The 16,606-nt window shown below is 57.9% G+C and overlaps 6 protein-coding genes across 6 annotated transcripts in view; 2 read left to right on the plus strand and 4 right to left on the minus strand.

Annotated features, from left to right (window-relative positions):
- Nucleotides 1-2,251, plus strand: part of ACA1_372570 (uncharacterized protein) — a gene marked incomplete at both ends in the record, with an annotated part of 4,115 nt that extends 1,864 nt beyond the window's left edge. The window contains 7 exons of the mRNA XM_004334233.1: nt 94-182; nt 365-478; nt 898-1,069; nt 1,276-1,395; nt 1,521-1,661; nt 1,748-1,983; nt 2,047-2,251. Coding sequence (XP_004334281.1) covers nt 94-182; nt 365-478; nt 898-1,069; nt 1,276-1,395; nt 1,521-1,661; nt 1,748-1,983; nt 2,047-2,251 — 1,077 coding nt within the window. The remainder of the gene's footprint in view (nt 1-93; nt 183-364; nt 479-897; nt 1,070-1,275; nt 1,396-1,520; nt 1,662-1,747; nt 1,984-2,046) is intronic.
- A 1,701-nt stretch (nt 2,252-3,952) lies between these two features.
- ACA1_372580 (lipase A precursor family protein) lies at nt 3,953-6,070 on the minus strand (the record flags this gene model as incomplete). The annotated part of the gene is made up of 12 exons (XM_004334234.1): nt 3,953-4,077; nt 4,165-4,218; nt 4,304-4,446; nt 4,545-4,604; nt 4,672-4,752; nt 4,831-4,961; nt 5,039-5,119; nt 5,197-5,293; nt 5,361-5,454; nt 5,513-5,621; nt 5,791-5,865; nt 5,957-6,070. The coding sequence occupies 12 exons, from the start codon at nt 6,068-6,070 to the stop codon at nt 3,953-3,955; spliced, it is 1,164 nt and encodes a 387-aa protein (XP_004334282.1).
- Nucleotides 6,071-6,471: 401 nt separating this feature from the next.
- ACA1_372590 (uncharacterized protein) lies at nt 6,472-10,251 on the plus strand (the record flags this gene model as incomplete). The annotated part of the gene is made up of 1 exon (XM_004334235.1): nt 6,472-10,251. The coding sequence occupies one exon, from the start codon at nt 6,472-6,474 to the stop codon at nt 10,249-10,251; it is 3,780 nt and encodes a 1,259-aa protein (XP_004334283.1).
- A 106-nt stretch (nt 10,252-10,357) lies between these two features.
- ACA1_372600 (Fbox domain containing protein) lies at nt 10,358-13,557 on the minus strand (the record flags this gene model as incomplete). Its single annotated transcript, XM_004334236.1, has 14 exons — nt 10,358-10,523; nt 10,628-10,709; nt 10,803-10,953; nt 11,019-11,135; nt 11,228-11,362; nt 11,464-11,587; nt 11,752-11,814; nt 11,897-11,990; nt 12,076-12,161; nt 12,243-12,416; nt 12,516-12,550; nt 12,578-12,640; nt 12,735-12,975; nt 13,109-13,557. The coding sequence occupies 14 exons, from the start codon at nt 13,555-13,557 to the stop codon at nt 10,358-10,360; spliced, it is 1,980 nt and encodes a 659-aa protein (XP_004334284.1).
- A 297-nt stretch (nt 13,558-13,854) lies between these two features.
- On the minus strand, nt 13,855-15,088 carry ACA1_372610 (betahydroxylase; the record flags this gene model as incomplete). Its single annotated transcript, XM_004334237.1, has 6 exons — nt 13,855-13,914; nt 13,995-14,072; nt 14,170-14,308; nt 14,445-14,535; nt 14,637-14,776; nt 14,886-15,088. 6 exons carry the CDS (start codon nt 15,086-15,088, stop codon nt 13,855-13,857), a joined length of 711 nt encoding a protein of 236 aa, XP_004334285.1.
- A 431-nt stretch (nt 15,089-15,519) lies between these two features.
- On the minus strand, nt 15,520-16,575 carry ACA1_372620 (WH2 motif domain containing protein; the record flags this gene model as incomplete). Its single annotated transcript, XM_004334238.1, has 1 exon — nt 15,520-16,575. The coding sequence occupies one exon, from the start codon at nt 16,573-16,575 to the stop codon at nt 15,520-15,522; it is 1,056 nt and encodes a 351-aa protein (XP_004334286.1).
- Nucleotides 16,576-16,606: the final 31 nt, after the last annotated feature.

Below are 16,606 nucleotides of genomic sequence, written 5' to 3' on the forward strand. Positions count from 1 at the left end.
CCTCAAGTAATTCAACTGTGTTAACATATCGCTCTCTTCCTCCTCCTTTCCCCCTCCTCTCCTCCGTGTTTCCTTTACAGCGAGGATGACCAGTTGGACGGCAGGGGCGTGTTCTTCCGCATGCTCAGGCCCGAACTCGTGCGCAGCTTCCGAGTCCCTCTCTCCTCTGATACCTTTACCGGGTTCGTCCCTCCCCCCCCCCCATGCGTGCATGCCTGTCTGGGTGCAGTATGCGATAGGTGTGCTGCTGTCGAAAATATATTTTATTTTTATTATATATATATATATTTAAGATGATATCATCACAACTGCCCTTCCAACCTGGGGGTTGTGTGCGTGTGTGTGGCACATGCGTATCGTGCAGGTGGGGGATGTACGACGACAATCGTACGGAGTACGAGCTGGACGTGCGTGAGGCCACCAACCTCGTGATCGAGGAACGTATACCTGCTCTCGCCGAGGAGATCGACCAGCTCAAGTACCCCCCCCCACACAAATAACATTGACATAACAATTCTATTTATTATTAACAAATTAAGTATACTATAACCGCGTCGTGAATGGTGACCATGAATTGATCACTGCGCCTTATATACCGTTCTTTTTCCCCCTTTCTCCTTCCGCCCCACACAATTGCTGGGCACGCACATGATCGCTGTCCAGCCTCATGAAGGACATAGGCGATGGCAGTTGCGTCACGCTCACCCAATTACAGCAAATCCTGGAACAGCTCAACCTGGTGTCCAGGCAACTTCCTCCCTCCCCCCACATATCCACCCTACCTATCCCAGCATGCATGCATTCGTTCAGATGCGCCTGTCCATTGACGGGAGGGTGGCCCTGCACCTCTGTGTCTAACACACCACCTTGTGTGGCGTGGCGTGGCGTGGCGTGTAGAATGCACTCGCGAGGGGTGAATCTGCGCCATTTGGGCCGACTGCGCCAGCAGATGAGGTCGGACAGAGATGGGCGCCTGATCTTCTCGATTGCCCTAAGTCGGGCGTTCAAGTCCAAGCTGCGCGAGCGCATGCGCAACAGCGTACAAAACCAGAAGCACTCGGCATCCGAGGTGAGTTACCATTATTATTTATTGCTCCTCCTCCTTTCTTATAAGATTTGACGACAACCATACTTTCATTTGTACAGAGCGCGTGTAAAGATCTGGTGTTGCATTTCTTCAACACAGTGTTGGGTCACACCAACGAGGTTAGTGTCCCTTACATTGAAATGAACACTCGTTAGTGCCTTGGTTTAACTAACTAAATTGTCATGCAGTCGGATCACTTCTGGCAGAGGGGCATCAAAAGGACTCTGAAGCAGAAGTTCCCATTCCTCCTCACCGAAGAGGAGCGCCACGAGGACTACGATCTTCGCGGGGTCGGCTACATTAAAATGGTTTGCAGCTTGATGCGCCACTCTGTGAATGGCTGATAAGGAGACGGCGATGGCACAGGCACTGATGCTGGTTCTATTCTGTCGGGCCGCTGGTGTTGTGCTGTGTTTGTGGTGTGCATGCGCAGGCGTTCACGCTGAGCTTCAATCTGGGCCTGGTCCAGCTCCCGAGCGTGGTGACGGAAGCGATCTTCAAGGATCCCACATCCGTGCAGTTGGTGGAAACCGATATCCTGAGCATCCCCGCCATCGTCAAACACACGCATCTCGTATGTCGTCTCCTGAACCCTTCGTTCGCGTGCGTATTCCTGTCTAACGGCAACTGGGTGGGGCCTCTTTGTCGCTCTGTTTGCAGACGCACATCTTCAGCAGCAACATCTGCATGCTTGAGGCAGCCACGAACAACCACAAGGTGTCCGCTGCACTTCGATTACTCTACCAGGCCCGAGAGCACCTCGTAACGGCGACCAACATGTTGGCGTCGTTGTGTCCGTACGCCAACTGGGTGCTCGGCTGCGTTGAGGTCGAGATAGCGTCACGCCTGCTTTTCGATCAGGAGGCGGAGCGGCTTTTCACCAGCTCCTACAACAGGTCCCCCCCCACGCAAAACAGAAGCGGCGTTGCTTTATTAACGCTCCTCCACCCTAATGAAAGGTTTGAGAGGTCGTGCCAGCTGGACAAGGCAAACCAAGCACAGCTTAACTCGTGGGCCGACGCACTGGAACAGCATGCGGCACGGCTGGCTGCCAATGTCGGCGACGTTGGGCGGACGGAGGAGCTGCGTGCACTAGCTGCAGTCAAGCGGCATCTCGCAGCTAGGGCAGGTGTGACAACGTACTCTCTCATCACCATGTGGTGAAACTCCAACAAGTGTCACGGCTCAGCCACAGGGCCATGAGCAAACCCGTCTTCTTGTTCTCTACTCAGCCACGCCCAGTACACCCTGCGCAAATAAAAAAAAAGCAAAGAAAAAAATAAAAATAAAATAAAAAGGTGAGGTCCACCACACCAGCAAGATATTTATGTTAACCAGTTAAATTGGAATTTTCCTTTGTTAGCTGGCTGAGCTTGCTTCACTCAGAACAACATGGGTAGGTCAGGCCCTGACACCAGGAGTTGTGCACCTGGAGCACAAGTGGTGTGAGAAGGTCATCCCCAAGGTCAGCTTCACTTTGCACTGTGATGGAGATCAGGGATATTGGAAGTGGTCAAGAGATGCACAAACACATGAGGACATGTGACAGATGTAGGGAAGAAAAGAGTGAATGTATTGAGAATGTTACAAGTGAGAACCAAAATAAGGAGTATGAAAAATACAAAGAAAAAGGTGAGACAATGAATGTCCAACATGCTGCCATGAGCTGGGCTGCCCCCTCCCCTTGAGGTGGCCATCGCCACCATGTGTGCATCATGTAGCTTGTCAAGTTGAGTGGGAAGTCAGTCAGTAAGTAAGTAAAACAGAGCAGGCAGGTAAAGTCAAGTAGGTCAAGTAGTAGGAAAGTAGGTCAAGCAGATAAGTAGGTCAAGTAGGTAAGTCACATTGGTAAAAAGTAGGTTATTAGGTAAGTCAAGTAGGCAAGGTGGCAAGGTCTGTCTGGAGCCAAGTGTCAAAATCAATATGGATCACCTCTGGACTGTACATGGATAAGACAATCAATTTCCTGGGCAATCTGGCCATCATCACCATGATTGACAATGACAAGGTATGGGATGAGCCCAGTGCTCAGTGTCATTGTGGCCACTGGCTGTGATGTGATCCCCAACTGTCAGGCCCTTTTTGTGCCACAGACCAGGGCCACCACAGCCCTCAATCTAGTTGAGGGAGTGATGTGCACATCAGCAGCTCAACAGAACTGGAGACCAAGGATTGGCTGGAGAATTTTGTGATCCCCAAGAGTGAATACCCTTCATGGATGGTTTGTGGTCAGACCAAAACTACACTACATTGTCCAACAGCTGGATTGGAAGCTGGAGTTCTGTGCCACTGGGTGTGGTCACCAAGTTGTACTGCTACCTGTGCCACCCCTCACTGTTAACCCATCCACCACCACCACCACCACACACACCCCACCCTTCCCCAGAGGGGACCCCTCCCAATATTGGAGTTGGCTGTCAGGCCACTGTGGGGGTGTGTGGAGTTGGCCATAGGCCACTGTGGGGGTGTGTGGTGGTGGGAGATCCAACCCCACTGGACTGTTGAGATGAAGCCCATCACCATGGACATGAGGAGTGGAAGCTGAGCATACTGTTGTTGGTGAGGATGAAGGGGAGGGCCTCCTTGGGTGGGTTGAGCATGAACCCATTAGCATTGTGAGACCATGCTGGATGAGCACCATGCCCTTCCCTCCTCCCTGTGTCCATGAAGATGCAGTGGACAGTGAGTTGGCCAATTTAATTGGCCAATGGCAGTGAATGGCATTATAAGGCCCACTTGCACCTGCCAGGCTAAAGACTGTATTTAACACATGCTTGATCTCCTGTGTCTCCATTTGATTGACAAGGCAGTAGAGTTGGTGGGGGAACTGGCTGGTTGATGTGGCAGACGGGTTGCTGATTGGGCTCACCTGGAGTACTTCTGGATGAGCTGGAGGACGTGTGGGTAGATCTTCACATTGGCATTCTGGGCCCACAGGAAGTCAACGTGCGAAGAGGTGGGCTCATAGTGCGAGTACACCGCCGGCGGGTCTGCACCATTATCAAATTATCATGGTTTTAATTATATATAATACTAAACGCTACGTATATGAAGAGGGTGGTGGAGGGAACACGCACTGAGCTCCTCGATCAGACGGGCCACGTCAAGGGGATCGGCCAGGTAATCGTTACCTGCAACAAAGAAAAGATCAGAAAATCAATAATACGAAAATAATATTATGATAACAATCTTGTGCACGCATGGTTGGGTGGGTACCGCCGGTGAAGAGGGCGACAGGGAGGTTGGCCGGCATGTTGGAGAGGAGGTAGGGCGGCGGCGTGCTCTGGCCGTAGCGCTTCATGTTGCCAGCCGCGCCCCAGTCGTACCTCTGGAACTTGTCGGTGGCCGCTCCCTGCGACCTGATCGTGTCGTGTGACAAACCAATCAACAGCGCCCCCTCTGGTCAGCTCCCTGTCGACCAGAGCGACCCAATGGCACGAGGGAGAGGGGGTCGTACCAGTGGATCATGTTGAGGACGGAGGTCGGGTTGGGCTCGTAGTTAAAATAATACGCCAGCCTGCGCAGGTTAACACAAAAACGACTTTCAATAATCGATCCTAAATTACATTTCAAGATCTGCGAACCTGGATTGGTTGAGCTCGATGGAGGGACCCATCATTGAGGTCAGTATGTTGTTGCAGATGGGCGGGTAGAGGATGCAAACACTGGGAAGCGCCCACAGAAGGCGAAGGTCAGGGCGAAGAACGCCAAGAGGGCGAGGGTATGAGGGAGGGGGGGGGTACTCGGGGATGAGCTTGAGGAGGGCGGTGGGGAGATTAAACTCAGTGATGCCCAGCAGCAGCAGGATCTCGATCGGGTCCAGTTGGGCCATCGTGGTGAGCAGCAGCACCTTAACGTGACCCACGTACGCCGACTGACAATCATCACACCATTTGTCAGTGGGATGAAAGGGCAAAAGAATGAAGGAGATGGTGGGTGGTGGGGGGGTACGGGGGCGAGGGCGACGAAGAGATTGACGCGGTCGGCGATCGAGTTGTTGGCCGAGAACCCGGCGAACGCTTGGATGGTACCCTGCCCATGCCAGCACCATATACTGTTAAGCGAAAAGAGAGAAAGAGCGATAATTGAATGTAAAGTAGTTCTCTCACCTCGGAGTGGCCAACGTAGGACAGGCTGGCAGCACCGCTCGTCTTCAGGATGAAGTTGATGTTGGCCGGCAAGTCGTATTGCGCCATATCGTCATACCTGCGCCGCACAATTAATGTGAAAAAGTGAATAATAGTTGAATGACAAGAACAAGGGGGGTGAGTACGTGAAGTGCCAGAAGGCGGGGTCGGCCGTGGTGTAGACCTTGTGGCGCATGCTGTAGCCATTGCCTCGGTTGTTGCCCAGCCACACCTCGAACCCTGCCAGGCGTACTGTAGGGTCAGCGTCATCATCACATGACATTCATGAGGAGCATACCATTGTCGGCGAGGATGAAGGGGAGGGCCTCCTTGGGCGGGTTGAGCACGAATCCGTTGGCGTTGTCGGTGAGACCATGCTGGATGAGCACCACGCCCTTCCTGCCGCCCTGTGTTCGTGGCGTGATGACAGGATGACGGCGTAGACGAAGTTCAGGTATGAGTGGTATTTATAATTCGGAGGCTATTTACACAATTCAGGACTTTAGGCCGTTTATCTTCAGGCGGATGATGGGTACGCTTTTGGGGGTGGCAACAACTGTGTGCAAGGCAACGTACCGGGGTGGTGTGGTAGATGCGTTGGAGGGACAGGTAGTAGCCGTCATCGGTCAATGCCCAGTAGTCGTCACATTTCTGCACAGGACAGAGATGGGCAAAACGAAGGGCGAGTAAGTCAACCTTCGTGGTGGTGGGCCGATACGGGTGGGGGAGTTGGAGGCGGTACGTAGCCATAGTCGCGGATGATCTCGGTAACGTTGGACGGCAGCGCATGCGACGATGTGGCCAGGGTGGCCAGCACGACACAGGCCACCACCAATGCTGCAGAGAACCGCTTCATCGCCACGGGTGGGTGTGTTTGGTTCGATCGCGACGGGACGAGAGCAATAAGAGCAGGGGGTTTGTTGCTTGGCCGATAAACATGGACAAAGTCTCCGGCGCACCAATGGGGAGCAAAGTGGCGATTGGCGACGTCAGCAGCCCCCTCTAACTGTATGCAGGAACGAGGAGCATGTTCACTATCAACATTCCACGCAAAACGGGAGCTGCAGAAAGTTAGTGGGAGAAAAGGAGCCAATAAGCGATTGGCGATAAAAATCTTAGGAGAAAGGACATCTCCGGAGCTTTGTGGGGCAAGGGCTTTTGTGTGGCTTTATTTTGCGACTTGAGCACCACACATCTAAACCCCACAGTACTGTGCCAAGGCTTTGCGGCCAGTGCAACGAAGTGTCTGCTACCATAATGGTGCACTGTTGCCTCCACCGCGCACTGCTTGTCGTCCTGCTGTTTGCCTCCTTGCTGTCGGGGCTTGCGGCTGCTCACCAGCGAGGCGGAGGCGGAACCAACCTCGAGGGCTCTCCGTCGCCGTCGCTCTCGCTCTCTCTGCTCACGCCAGCGACCTTCGGGGATGGGTTTTTGGTGATCAACGCCTCGACCTCGACCTCCAACGTCTCGCGCGTGGCCTTCTCGCTCGTGCCCAAGAGCGGCGCCTCCTTCAGCACCACCGCGCCCAGCAGGAGTGACCCGTCGGTCGTGGAGGTGGTCGTCGCCTTCAGCAACCAGCGTCTGGTCCTTCTAGGCCTCCGTCTCGCTAGCTCCGCCCTCATCAACGACACCAGCGACTCGGTGGTCTACGCCCGCGAGCTGGTGGCGCCTGTCGGCCCGCTGGGCGGCGTGGCTGTGGACTGGACCCGTCGTCGTGCCTTCTTCGCCGAGAACACGGGCGGCAGCGTGCGTGCCGTGTCGCTCGACCTGCCGGGGCCAACGGCGCTGGCGCAGCTTCCCGTCTTCGCGCAGCTGCCGTATCTACCTTACGGAGGCAGTCTCCTGGGCGACCTTGCCCTCGACGTCGGCCGCGACACGCTGTACGTGGGGCTGAGCATCAAGGATGGCAACAACTGGCCCGTGACCGCTGTCTGGAGCGTGCGCATGGACGGCTCCGGGCTGGGTGTGGCGCGCAACCTCACCCGTGTACATTCCGGATCGATCAACCCTCCGGTGCTTGCGCTCGGCGCCAGCACGCCGGGGAGCGGGTCGCCGCGGCTGTTGGTGCTGACGAGCCTCCAGGCCTCAAGGAGCTTCTATGATCTCACCGCCTTCGGCCTGCCACTCACGCCCGACTCGGGCAACGGCACTGTGCTGCAGCTGTCCACCGCCACTGACGACCCGACCGGCCTGGCGGAGGACGGGCAGGGCTGGATCTACGTGGCCGACAGGAGGAGGGGCGTCGCTCGCCTCCGCAACAACGGCACGGCCCTCACCCAGGGCTTCATCCGGCTCACCGCGGACGAGCCGCTCGTGGCGCTCGGCCTCGTACAGCCAGGCGAGAGCGATTCTCTCATCAGCCGCGGAGGTCGCCTGCTGCTGTTTGGTGCCAAGCGTCGGTTCTACGCCGCCCCTCTGCTCCCGCCCGTCAACCTCACCGTGTTGGCCGCAGCCCAGGGGAGCGACAGTGTGACCGGCCTGGTCATGGACCCGGTCAGCTGCCGCATGTGGTACCTGGAGAACGGAGGGGCCCTCGTCACGCGTCAGGCCAACAACTGGCTCCCGGCCACGCGCCAGATCACTCCGTACACCTACGCCTCGTCCAACCTGGCCATCAACTCGCGCAACCAGCTCTACTTTGCACGCAACTTCCCCACCACGGGCGAGGTCTTGCGCGTCGATGGCGACGTGAGCGGCGGCAACATGAGCGTCCTGGTCAGCTCGTTTGGGCTGCAGGCCGATGGCACCGCCATGGCGACCGACCCCGTGGGCCGCAAGCTCTACTACCTTGCGAACGGCATGGTCTTTAGGTCCGAGCTCGACGGGTTTCGTCCCGCTGTCTACGCACGCACGAGACCCGCAACCACGATCAGCTCCTTCGCCCTCGACGTCAAGCAGCGCCTCATCTTCTACAGCGAGGGCAACAGGCCTGGCTGCGACATCTACCAGGCCGAGCTCGACGCGTCCCAGAAGTCACCGGTGCTGGCCTACTCCTGTCCCCTCAGTCAGCGGCGCCACCCTCCGGTGTCGCTCGCCTCCGATCCGGTCCACCGCGTCCTGTACCAGCTCGAGTGCCCCGGCACGTACCCATCGTGCTCTCTCTATGCCATTACGCTTCGGTCCCCATCGTCGGACAGCTCGTCTACGCTCCTCGCTTCGTTCTACACTCGCCTCCCCACACGCGTTCAGTTCGACCCGCAACACAAGACGCTCTTCTTGAGCGATTCGACCGGCAAGACGCTCCTCCGCTGTCCGCTCTCTGGCCAGGCGTCCTCCAACTTGACCTGCTTCGATCTTCATCTCAATCCGCACACTCGGCTCGTCGCGATCGCTGTCGATGCCCCGCGGCGCCAGCTCTATGCCATCGACAAGCCTAGCTACACCGTGGTGCGCTTCGAGCTCGCCGAGCCCGACTCGTCGCAGCCCAACCTGGGCAACTCGTTCGAGGTGCTCCATCAGCTCCGCGACAGCGAGCTGCCGGATGACTACGCCCCGCAGCACATGCAGATCGACCCTGACGCCGGGCTGCTCTATCTCCGGACCGCGACAGGCATCGGCCGCGGCGTCATGCACCACGCCACGCCAGCTCCCTACTCACCGATCGAGCCTCTGATCAACGATTCGGTCGTGGCCTTCGCCACTGACCCCCTGCGCCAGCGGATCCACTGGGTGCGAAGCAAGGAAGCGAACAACCACGTTTACCAGATCGAACTCTGGTCGGCCGCGCTCGACGGCACCGACGCCCGCCTGCTTGCCGACTGGTTGACCGGCTCGCCCTGCGGCGCTGGCGTCCCCGTCGCGCTCCACTTGGACCCGCCGTCGCCGGCCAACGCCTCGGTCGTACCGCCGGCCTTCTGGACGGTTTGGAGCACCTCGACGGTCTGCCACTGGAACGGCACCGTCATGCGCCGCGTGGTCGCCGCGGCCAACTACGGCAGAGTGAAGAGCACGGCCTACGACGCTGGCCTGCAGCGGGTCTACGTCACCGGCACCTACTGGCAGGACGTGCCCACCATCTTCGTGGCCGACGTGCGCAAGCCGGCGGTGAGCATGTGGAAGCAAAAGGACGCGGTGGCGCTCGACGGGATAGCCGCGAGTGCTGCGGGCGGCGAACTGTACACCGCTCAGCTGGCCTCGAGGAGCATCACCAGCTCGCAGCCGGTCGTGTTCAGCTGGAAGACGAGCGAGCTCTCTGTCAAGCGAGGTGAGGTGCTGCGTGCGATCCCGCCGGCGGCAGCCCTTATCGACACGCAGGACCCAGAACGCCTCGTTTACTTCATCGACCAAGAGGGCTCCTCAGTGTGGACCGCGCGCTCCGACGGCACCGGTCAGCGCCTCACGCATCGCCCCATCCACGCGGAGTACGTGAACGCCAGCGCCTTCTGGGTCGATTCCGCCCTGGGGCTCTTCTACTGGACCGAGCGCCTCCGGCTCGACACGCGTGTGGCGCACCTCGACTTCCTCGATCACGTGGCGACGGTGTTGCTGGTGCCGCTGGCCAACAGCAAGACCGTGCTGGTGGACGACCTGCGCGGCTGGATCTACTGGAGCGACGCCTCCCAGGGGCGAGTGATGCGGGCGCGCATCGACGGCGGAGGAGTCGAGTGCTTCTGGATCGGCGAGTACTACAAGATGACGCAAACCAGGCTGCAGGCGGTCGAGCCCGTCACCGGCGACCTGATAGTCTTGGCCTATGACGCCTCGGTTCCTGATGTGAGCGTGAAGCGGCGCAGCCTTGCCACCGGCGAGGTTTCCGTCTTGCTCTCAGTTCGCTTAGGCATCTTTGGCCCGCTCTCGGGGCTCGGCGCAGCGCAGCTCGACCCTCGCACCGCTGGCGACGACGGCTGCCTGCGCCTCTGGCTGGGCGCCGCCGTGGAAGCCAACAGAGCGGACCAGGGCTTCATCGCCACGGCGTGCGCCGGCCAGAACAAGGTCACTCGCCTCGTCGACCTGCCGCAAGTACGCCAAGTCCCCTGGACGATGCAGCTCCTGCCCGACCTCGGCCACTGTCTGCCACCTTCCGGCCTCGACCTGTGACGACGGCTTCTGCAGCTTCTTTTCATTAATTAAAAAATTACATTGTGTCTCCTTCAAGCTGTACATCATCATCGTCACCATGTCGTTGTTGGTGGTGGTGTTCCAGTTAGGACTCATTCTTGCCACGACCGGGACTGTAGATGCCACTACCCGCCTCCCACGAGGGACCCTCCTTGCGTATGATGGTCTCGGTGCGCGTTTGCGTCTGGAAGAGGTTGAGGAACAGGCGCTCCTGATCCGTCAGAGTCTTCTTCTTGGCGAATCGGCCACGCCTGCGAGCGTACAACAAGAGCAAGTCGCACCGGGTGAGGCAACCACGAGCGGGATGAGAACAACCAACAACCAACAACAAGAGAGGGATTGGCGGAGAGCGCACCTGCCGCCCTTGTACAGTATTTTGCCCGTGGAGGTAAGCCGGGCACGAGGCTGCAACTTGATGGAATTGAGGCGATAGCGACCTTTGTGATGGTTGTTGCGGTTTAGTTCACGTGCGCGTGGTTGGCTGGCTGGCTGGCTGTGAATAGGCGAGGGAGGAGAGCGCGCGCATGTACCGATAATGTAGCCGATGAGAGCATCGCTCACGCCCGTTTCGATGAGGGTGAGCGTCTGCAGATTCGGGAATGCCGACATCAGCATCTGCAGTGCTGAATCGTTGGTCGGCGTATTACGCAGCGACAGCTTCTGCAGCGTGGGTAGCGTTTCCTGAAAGTACAGCGATAAGCTGAAGGACTTGTTGGGGAGGGTTTTCAGTCGACGGTGAAAGGTACCAAGTGAGACGAAAGGACCGTGACGGGCGAGCAGCGCCCGAGTGTGAGAGAGCGCAGCTTCTTGCAGCCGCGGGTGAGCATCGAGACCGTGTCGGTGCGGATGTCCGCGTGGTAGATCTGTTGTGCAAGCAGTCGACTCATGAGTCCTACCACAGTTACTCCTCTCTCTCTCTCTCTCTTCGGGAAGACGAGAAGGCTGAGGCCTGTACCTTGAGCACTTCGATCTTGGTCGAGAAGTTGATGACCTGGTACACCCACGAGTCCGTGATCTCGTACCGCGTGCCGGGGTTGCTCTTCATGCCCACTCGCAGCTCCCTCAGGTTCTTGCACTCCTTGACCAGCACCTGCAGGTGAGGGAAAAACAACTGATCAATGCCTGGCAACTTACCATCACACGGCAGAAGGTCACGAGTGCAGTGAAAGAAAGAGGGAAAAGACCGCAGACCTGAACGTCGTTTTCGCAGAAGGGCGTGTCGCAGAGGTTGATGTCGCGGATGGAGGGGCAATACTGGCCGATACTCTGCAGCCTAAAGGAGTCCATGAGCATTCCCTCGCCAAGCTCCGCTCCGCTGTGTATCAAATGCAACACCTGGCCATATATCATTCGCGTGAGACAGGCTGTTGTGTGTCGTGGGTCGTGTCGTGGGTAGTGTCGTGGGTAGTGTGCTGCACCTCGAGGGCGGGCGTATTTTTGAGAAAAGCCCAGAGAGCATCAGAGGTCATGTCGAACCACCCAAAGGCACGCAGAGCACGAAAGTTGGCCAGCGGTTTCTTGCCCCAGTCCCTCTCGCCCAGGCTGTGCAACGAACAGCACACGTCAATCAGGTCATGTGCGGAGATCCGAGCAGAAGCTCTTCGAAGAGCTGGCTTTCTCATACCTGAAATAACCACATTCGAGTGACTGCAGGTTCTCGCAGGCGGTAAGATATCTCACCGCCGGCTGCGTCAGTATCGTCGATTTGGTTGTTGTGCCTGCGCAGCGTGCGATCTTTCGTTAGCCGGGCGGCTTGTAATGACGCGGCCACGGCGGTTAAAGAGGAAAGGGACACGTGGGTACCGAAGCGCAGCTTCTGGAGACTCTTGCACCTTTCGGCGAGGCACTTGAATGTGGAGTCTGTGAACTGCGAGAAGCTCTTGAATACCCTGCAATGCCCCCCACAAGCGTTAGTGCCCCTGGGATAGAAGACGATGGATCCAGACGGCCAGAGCGGTTTCTATTGGTACCTGAGCTGAGGGAGGTAGGTGATGATGGGCTCGATGACCTCGTCGGGATGCTCCAGAATGCCGGGCAACACGAGCGTGTGGAGGCTCGGGCACAGTTTGCCGATCATCAGCAGAGCACGGGAGCTGAACTGCCTCTCCAGGTCCTCCAGATGCAGCTCTCGCAGGTTAGAACACCTGGTGGTCACCGCAGAGAGGGATTACTGTAAGTCATTGGCTTTTTCAAGCTTACGTGTGTTTTCTCTCAAAACCGCAGCGGGGGGGGGTGAGGTGCACCTTCCAAGCGCAGCGGTGAGACCGACATCGCTAACCTGCGTGCAGCCCTTGAGCGAGAGCACCTCCAGCCCCGGGTTGAGAGCTGCAATCCACACCACCAGTCTATCGCTCGCTATTTTCTCGTACTGCCACACGCGAAGAAGGGCCACGTGAGCGAGAGAAACGGGGCCAGAGAGAGACAGAGAGATCAACACAAGTTTTGGGAGGCGCAGCTCTCACCTCTCCGAGATAGACCTGCCGCCAGAGTTCCTCCGAGGTGGAGAGTCGGTGCCACTTCTTGTTGACCGTGGAGCACCGCGTGAGGCCGGGGAAGTGGGGCAGGTAGGACAGGATCTTCACCACCAGCTCCTCCGGCAGCGTCGAGATCGACGCCGTCCGCTTGTGGAAGTTGGGGATGGGAAGCGCCGAGCCGCCAGCTACCGCCACGGTGGCCGCCTTGACCACTGGTGGCGGCGTCGTTCTACACCCAGAGGTGCACGCGGGAAGAGGGGTATAAGCAAGAAGGCCAACACGGTACGGCACGAAAGGGGCGCAAGGAGGAACAGAGAAGAGGAAGAGAGAGAGAGAGAGATGAAGGGGAGGAAGGTGCGAACGATTTCTTGCGAGGGCTGGTGTCGCCTGCCCCTGTGGTCGAGCTGCAAAGCGATTTGGTGAGGGGGATCAGCAACGAGCCCGTAGAGCCGTTGCTTGAGGAGGAGGAAGAAGTAGAAGAGGTAGAGCTGCCAGCTATGGTGGAATGTGAAGTCTTGTGATTGAGGAGGGCCACCATCGCGCTGTCTAGCTTCGGTTTCTTCTTTTTCTTGTCCTTGCTGCTCTCCTTCTTGGGTCTGGTGGGGATAGTTGTTCGTAGCGCGGCCGCGCTGGACGAGGCCGAACTCGATGTGCCACACATTTCGCTTCGGCCCCGCTCCCCCACAATCGACCCTACGCTTGACGACGACGCCGATGAAGATGACGAAGACGAGGCAGTGCCTGGATTACCCGTGTGTGGCTGGTGGCGCGTCTTGTCCCTCGCATGGTTCTCTTCGTGCAGCTTATCCATCCTTATGAATTCGTCGGTTTTCCAGAAGAGAAATTGAAATTAAATTGGGCAGTAATGATTGAGAGCGATATGGATCCCCTCCTCGCGCGCGGTGTGTCGGCTCTGCTTTCTGGTTCCACCAACTCTTCTGAACTGACCAGCTCTGTCGGCTGACGGCTTCAGGCCGCGAGAGGACGGGTGGGGGAGGAACGAAATCCAAACAACCAAAAAATAATTCTCAAAACACGGAGTCCCGCAAATATCACGCAAGGGGCAACCGCCCCCTTAAATAAATACACGCACAACGCGTGGAGGCGTTCACTTCAGGAAGCGGCGGATGGCGGTCCGTTCGACCTGGGTGAGATCGGGGTGCCACACCTGCCATGTGCCACCCGCACACCCGCACGAACAACTGGATCAGACGCCAGAACGCGGCCACGCGGGCATTGCCGACGTACGTCAATCAGGAGCACCACCCGGTCGCGGTCTCCTCGATGAGCCACCTCGTGATCAAACGAGTCGTCGAACACGATACACTGACCACCCGCAAGAGGCACAAAAAAGCCGGCCATCACGTTGGTAAGTATTGAACCGCGCGCCGGGTGAAGAAAGAAAAGAGAGACGCTGGCGTACTTTGCCCTGCTCCCAGCCTCGTGTTTCCTCTGCGACGCGGATGGTGCAATTGGGCGGTGTCTCGAGCCCGAGGTGACATCGTAGCTTGACGTTGGCCGGCCCACAGTGTGTGTTGATGTGCGTGCCAGGTTTGAGTACGCTAAAATACGCGTAACAGAGGCCGCTGCGCACACGCCAAGTGTGTTGTTTGAGAATGTCTTACGAAAGAAGAAGAAGAAGACCAAGAGAAGACAAAGCAAAAACGCTGAGCTGCAGTTCATACATAGACCATATACCTTCCGCTCATAAAACTGGGGATGCTCTCCAAGAGCCTTGTAGTCACAGGGGCCAGTGAGCAGTTGTGCTCTTGCTTGACGCCCTGCGCCCCTGGAAACATCATGATAGCAAAACCAAGCGGGGGAGTGAGTGTCGACACCACACGAGGGTGAAAGAGGATCGTGTGGTAGGGCAGAAAGAGAGGCAAGTACAAAGGTTGAATGCCGTCCACTTGCCGCCGCTCACCGACGAATGGATCTCTTCGTAGCCAGCCGGCTCGTCCTTCACCTGCAGATACTCAGCGTAGATGGCCTCCCAGTTGTCCTCCAGCAGCTGCACAAAGTCGTAGTCACTGTGGCCACGCACGCGCGAACCAACAGCGGACGTTCTTGTCAGAGTTCTCTAAAGAGAGGGCTGCTTGGGACCTCGAGCAGGTGTGGACCGGGGGGGGGGCTACACACCTGGGTTGGTGCCAAGGGACGGCCGAGAGGGATGGGTAGTAAAGCAGGGTGGGGCGCTGACGTGGGGTGGCTGCGGTGAGTGGTCGGAAGCCCGACAGGACCGCCTCCACGGCTTCTCGCAGACGTGGCGGGCCTGCTGCCAGAAGCGCCTCCAGCTCCTCCATAGTGGGCTCATCAGCCCTCTCCTGCTCGGGGGGCTCCATCTGCTGGTGCGTCCTCCAAAAGTTGATTGGCAAGTACAAGTGCTCTCCCAAATCTTCGAATTGACTTCTTTTACGCCGCGAGCTAAACTTTGCCGATAAAAAGGACTCCCCGGGCAGGGTTCGAACCTGCGACCTCACGGTTAACAGCCGTGCGCTCTACCAACTAAGCTACCGAGGATGAGTTGTTATGTGAAATGAGCAGATGGTGCCAATATACCCGTACTTCCTGAGATAGAGGGTAAAATGAAGTGCAGAAGGGGCCATTTTACACGTTTTAGAGGAGCAAGCAGGCTCTGTGCTAGAAAGCTTGGGGTTGAGGAAAGTTGCCGGTTGTTGGAATGGTTGAGAGGTTTTGTATTGAAAGTTGTGACATCAAATATTGACGATAGGCGGGTGAGGAGGGTGAGGGAGACGGCGTGTTGATCGAGTGATTAAATGTGCCTGAGCTCGGTGCCAATGCGGACCTCGTCGAGGAAGCCCTGACGATCCCAGGTCTTGAGCTGCGTGTCCCTATCGATGGTGGGCTTGGACTTGTCCTCGGTGGCGACGTGCTTGAGCTGGGCGCCCTCGCGCACCTCGTTGAGCAGGCGAGCCTTCTCGAAGCGGTGCACGATGGCCGTCTTGTCGAAGAACATCTCGGGCTTGGACTTGTCCTCGGTGTCGACGTGCTTGAGGCGGTGGTCGGCCTGAATGTCCTTCAGCAGGCTGTCCCTCTTCTCGCACGCGGCGGCCAGGTGGTGGAAGAGCTCGAGGCGCGGCGCCGAGCGGTCGCTGCGCTGGTCGTCATTCACCTTGTTGAGGCGCTGGACGTCGCTGCGCTTGATATCGGCCCAGAGGTTGTCCAGGAAGTCGGTCCTGCGCAGGGTGAAGTCCTTCTTCTTCTCGAGCGGGATGGAGCGCATGAGGCCCTTCTCCTGGGTCTCGACCACCACCAGGGGCTTCATGGTCTTCCTGCCGCGGATCTCGCCCAGGAGGGCCTGCTTGTTCCACTGCTTGAGCTTGAAGCCCTCGCCGCCCTTGAACAGATCGCGCACGTCGCGCTGGTCGTCCTTGAGGTCGACCTTCTTCATGTGCGAGCGGTAGCGCTCGAAGCCGCCCGTGCGCTCGAGCTCGGCCATGAGCGCCTCGCGCTGGATGAAGGTCTCGATGATGGCCTCGCTCCTCTTCTCGCTGTAGCCCTTGGCGGCCTTGTTGTGCTTGTGGCCGCTGGCGATTGCAGCGTCGTGCTGGGCCAGGACCGACTCGCCCTTGGAGCGCTGCTTGTGGCCGCGCTGCTCCAGACGGTCGATGCCGAACAGGTGGCCGACGCGCTCCTTGACCTGGCCCATGAGCTTGTCTTTGTAGCCGCCCAGCGCGGAGCCCTCCTCGTTGATCTTGTCCCGGGTGTCCTCGAACTTGTCCTTGGCCTCGTCCATGGTCTTCTTGGCCCCTTCGACGAGCTGCTCCTTCATCTCGTTCATCTTATTCTCCTTCTTGTTGGCGTCCATGCTGTTGTTGGCGGTGGTGGGGGTTGGTGGG

The sequence above is a fragment of the Acanthamoeba castellanii genome, assembly GCF_000313135.1.
Source record: "Acanthamoeba castellanii str. Neff unplaced genomic scaffold scf7180000084679, whole genome shotgun sequence".
NCBI classification, from domain to species: Eukaryota; Discosea; order Longamoebia; family Acanthamoebidae; genus Acanthamoeba; species Acanthamoeba castellanii.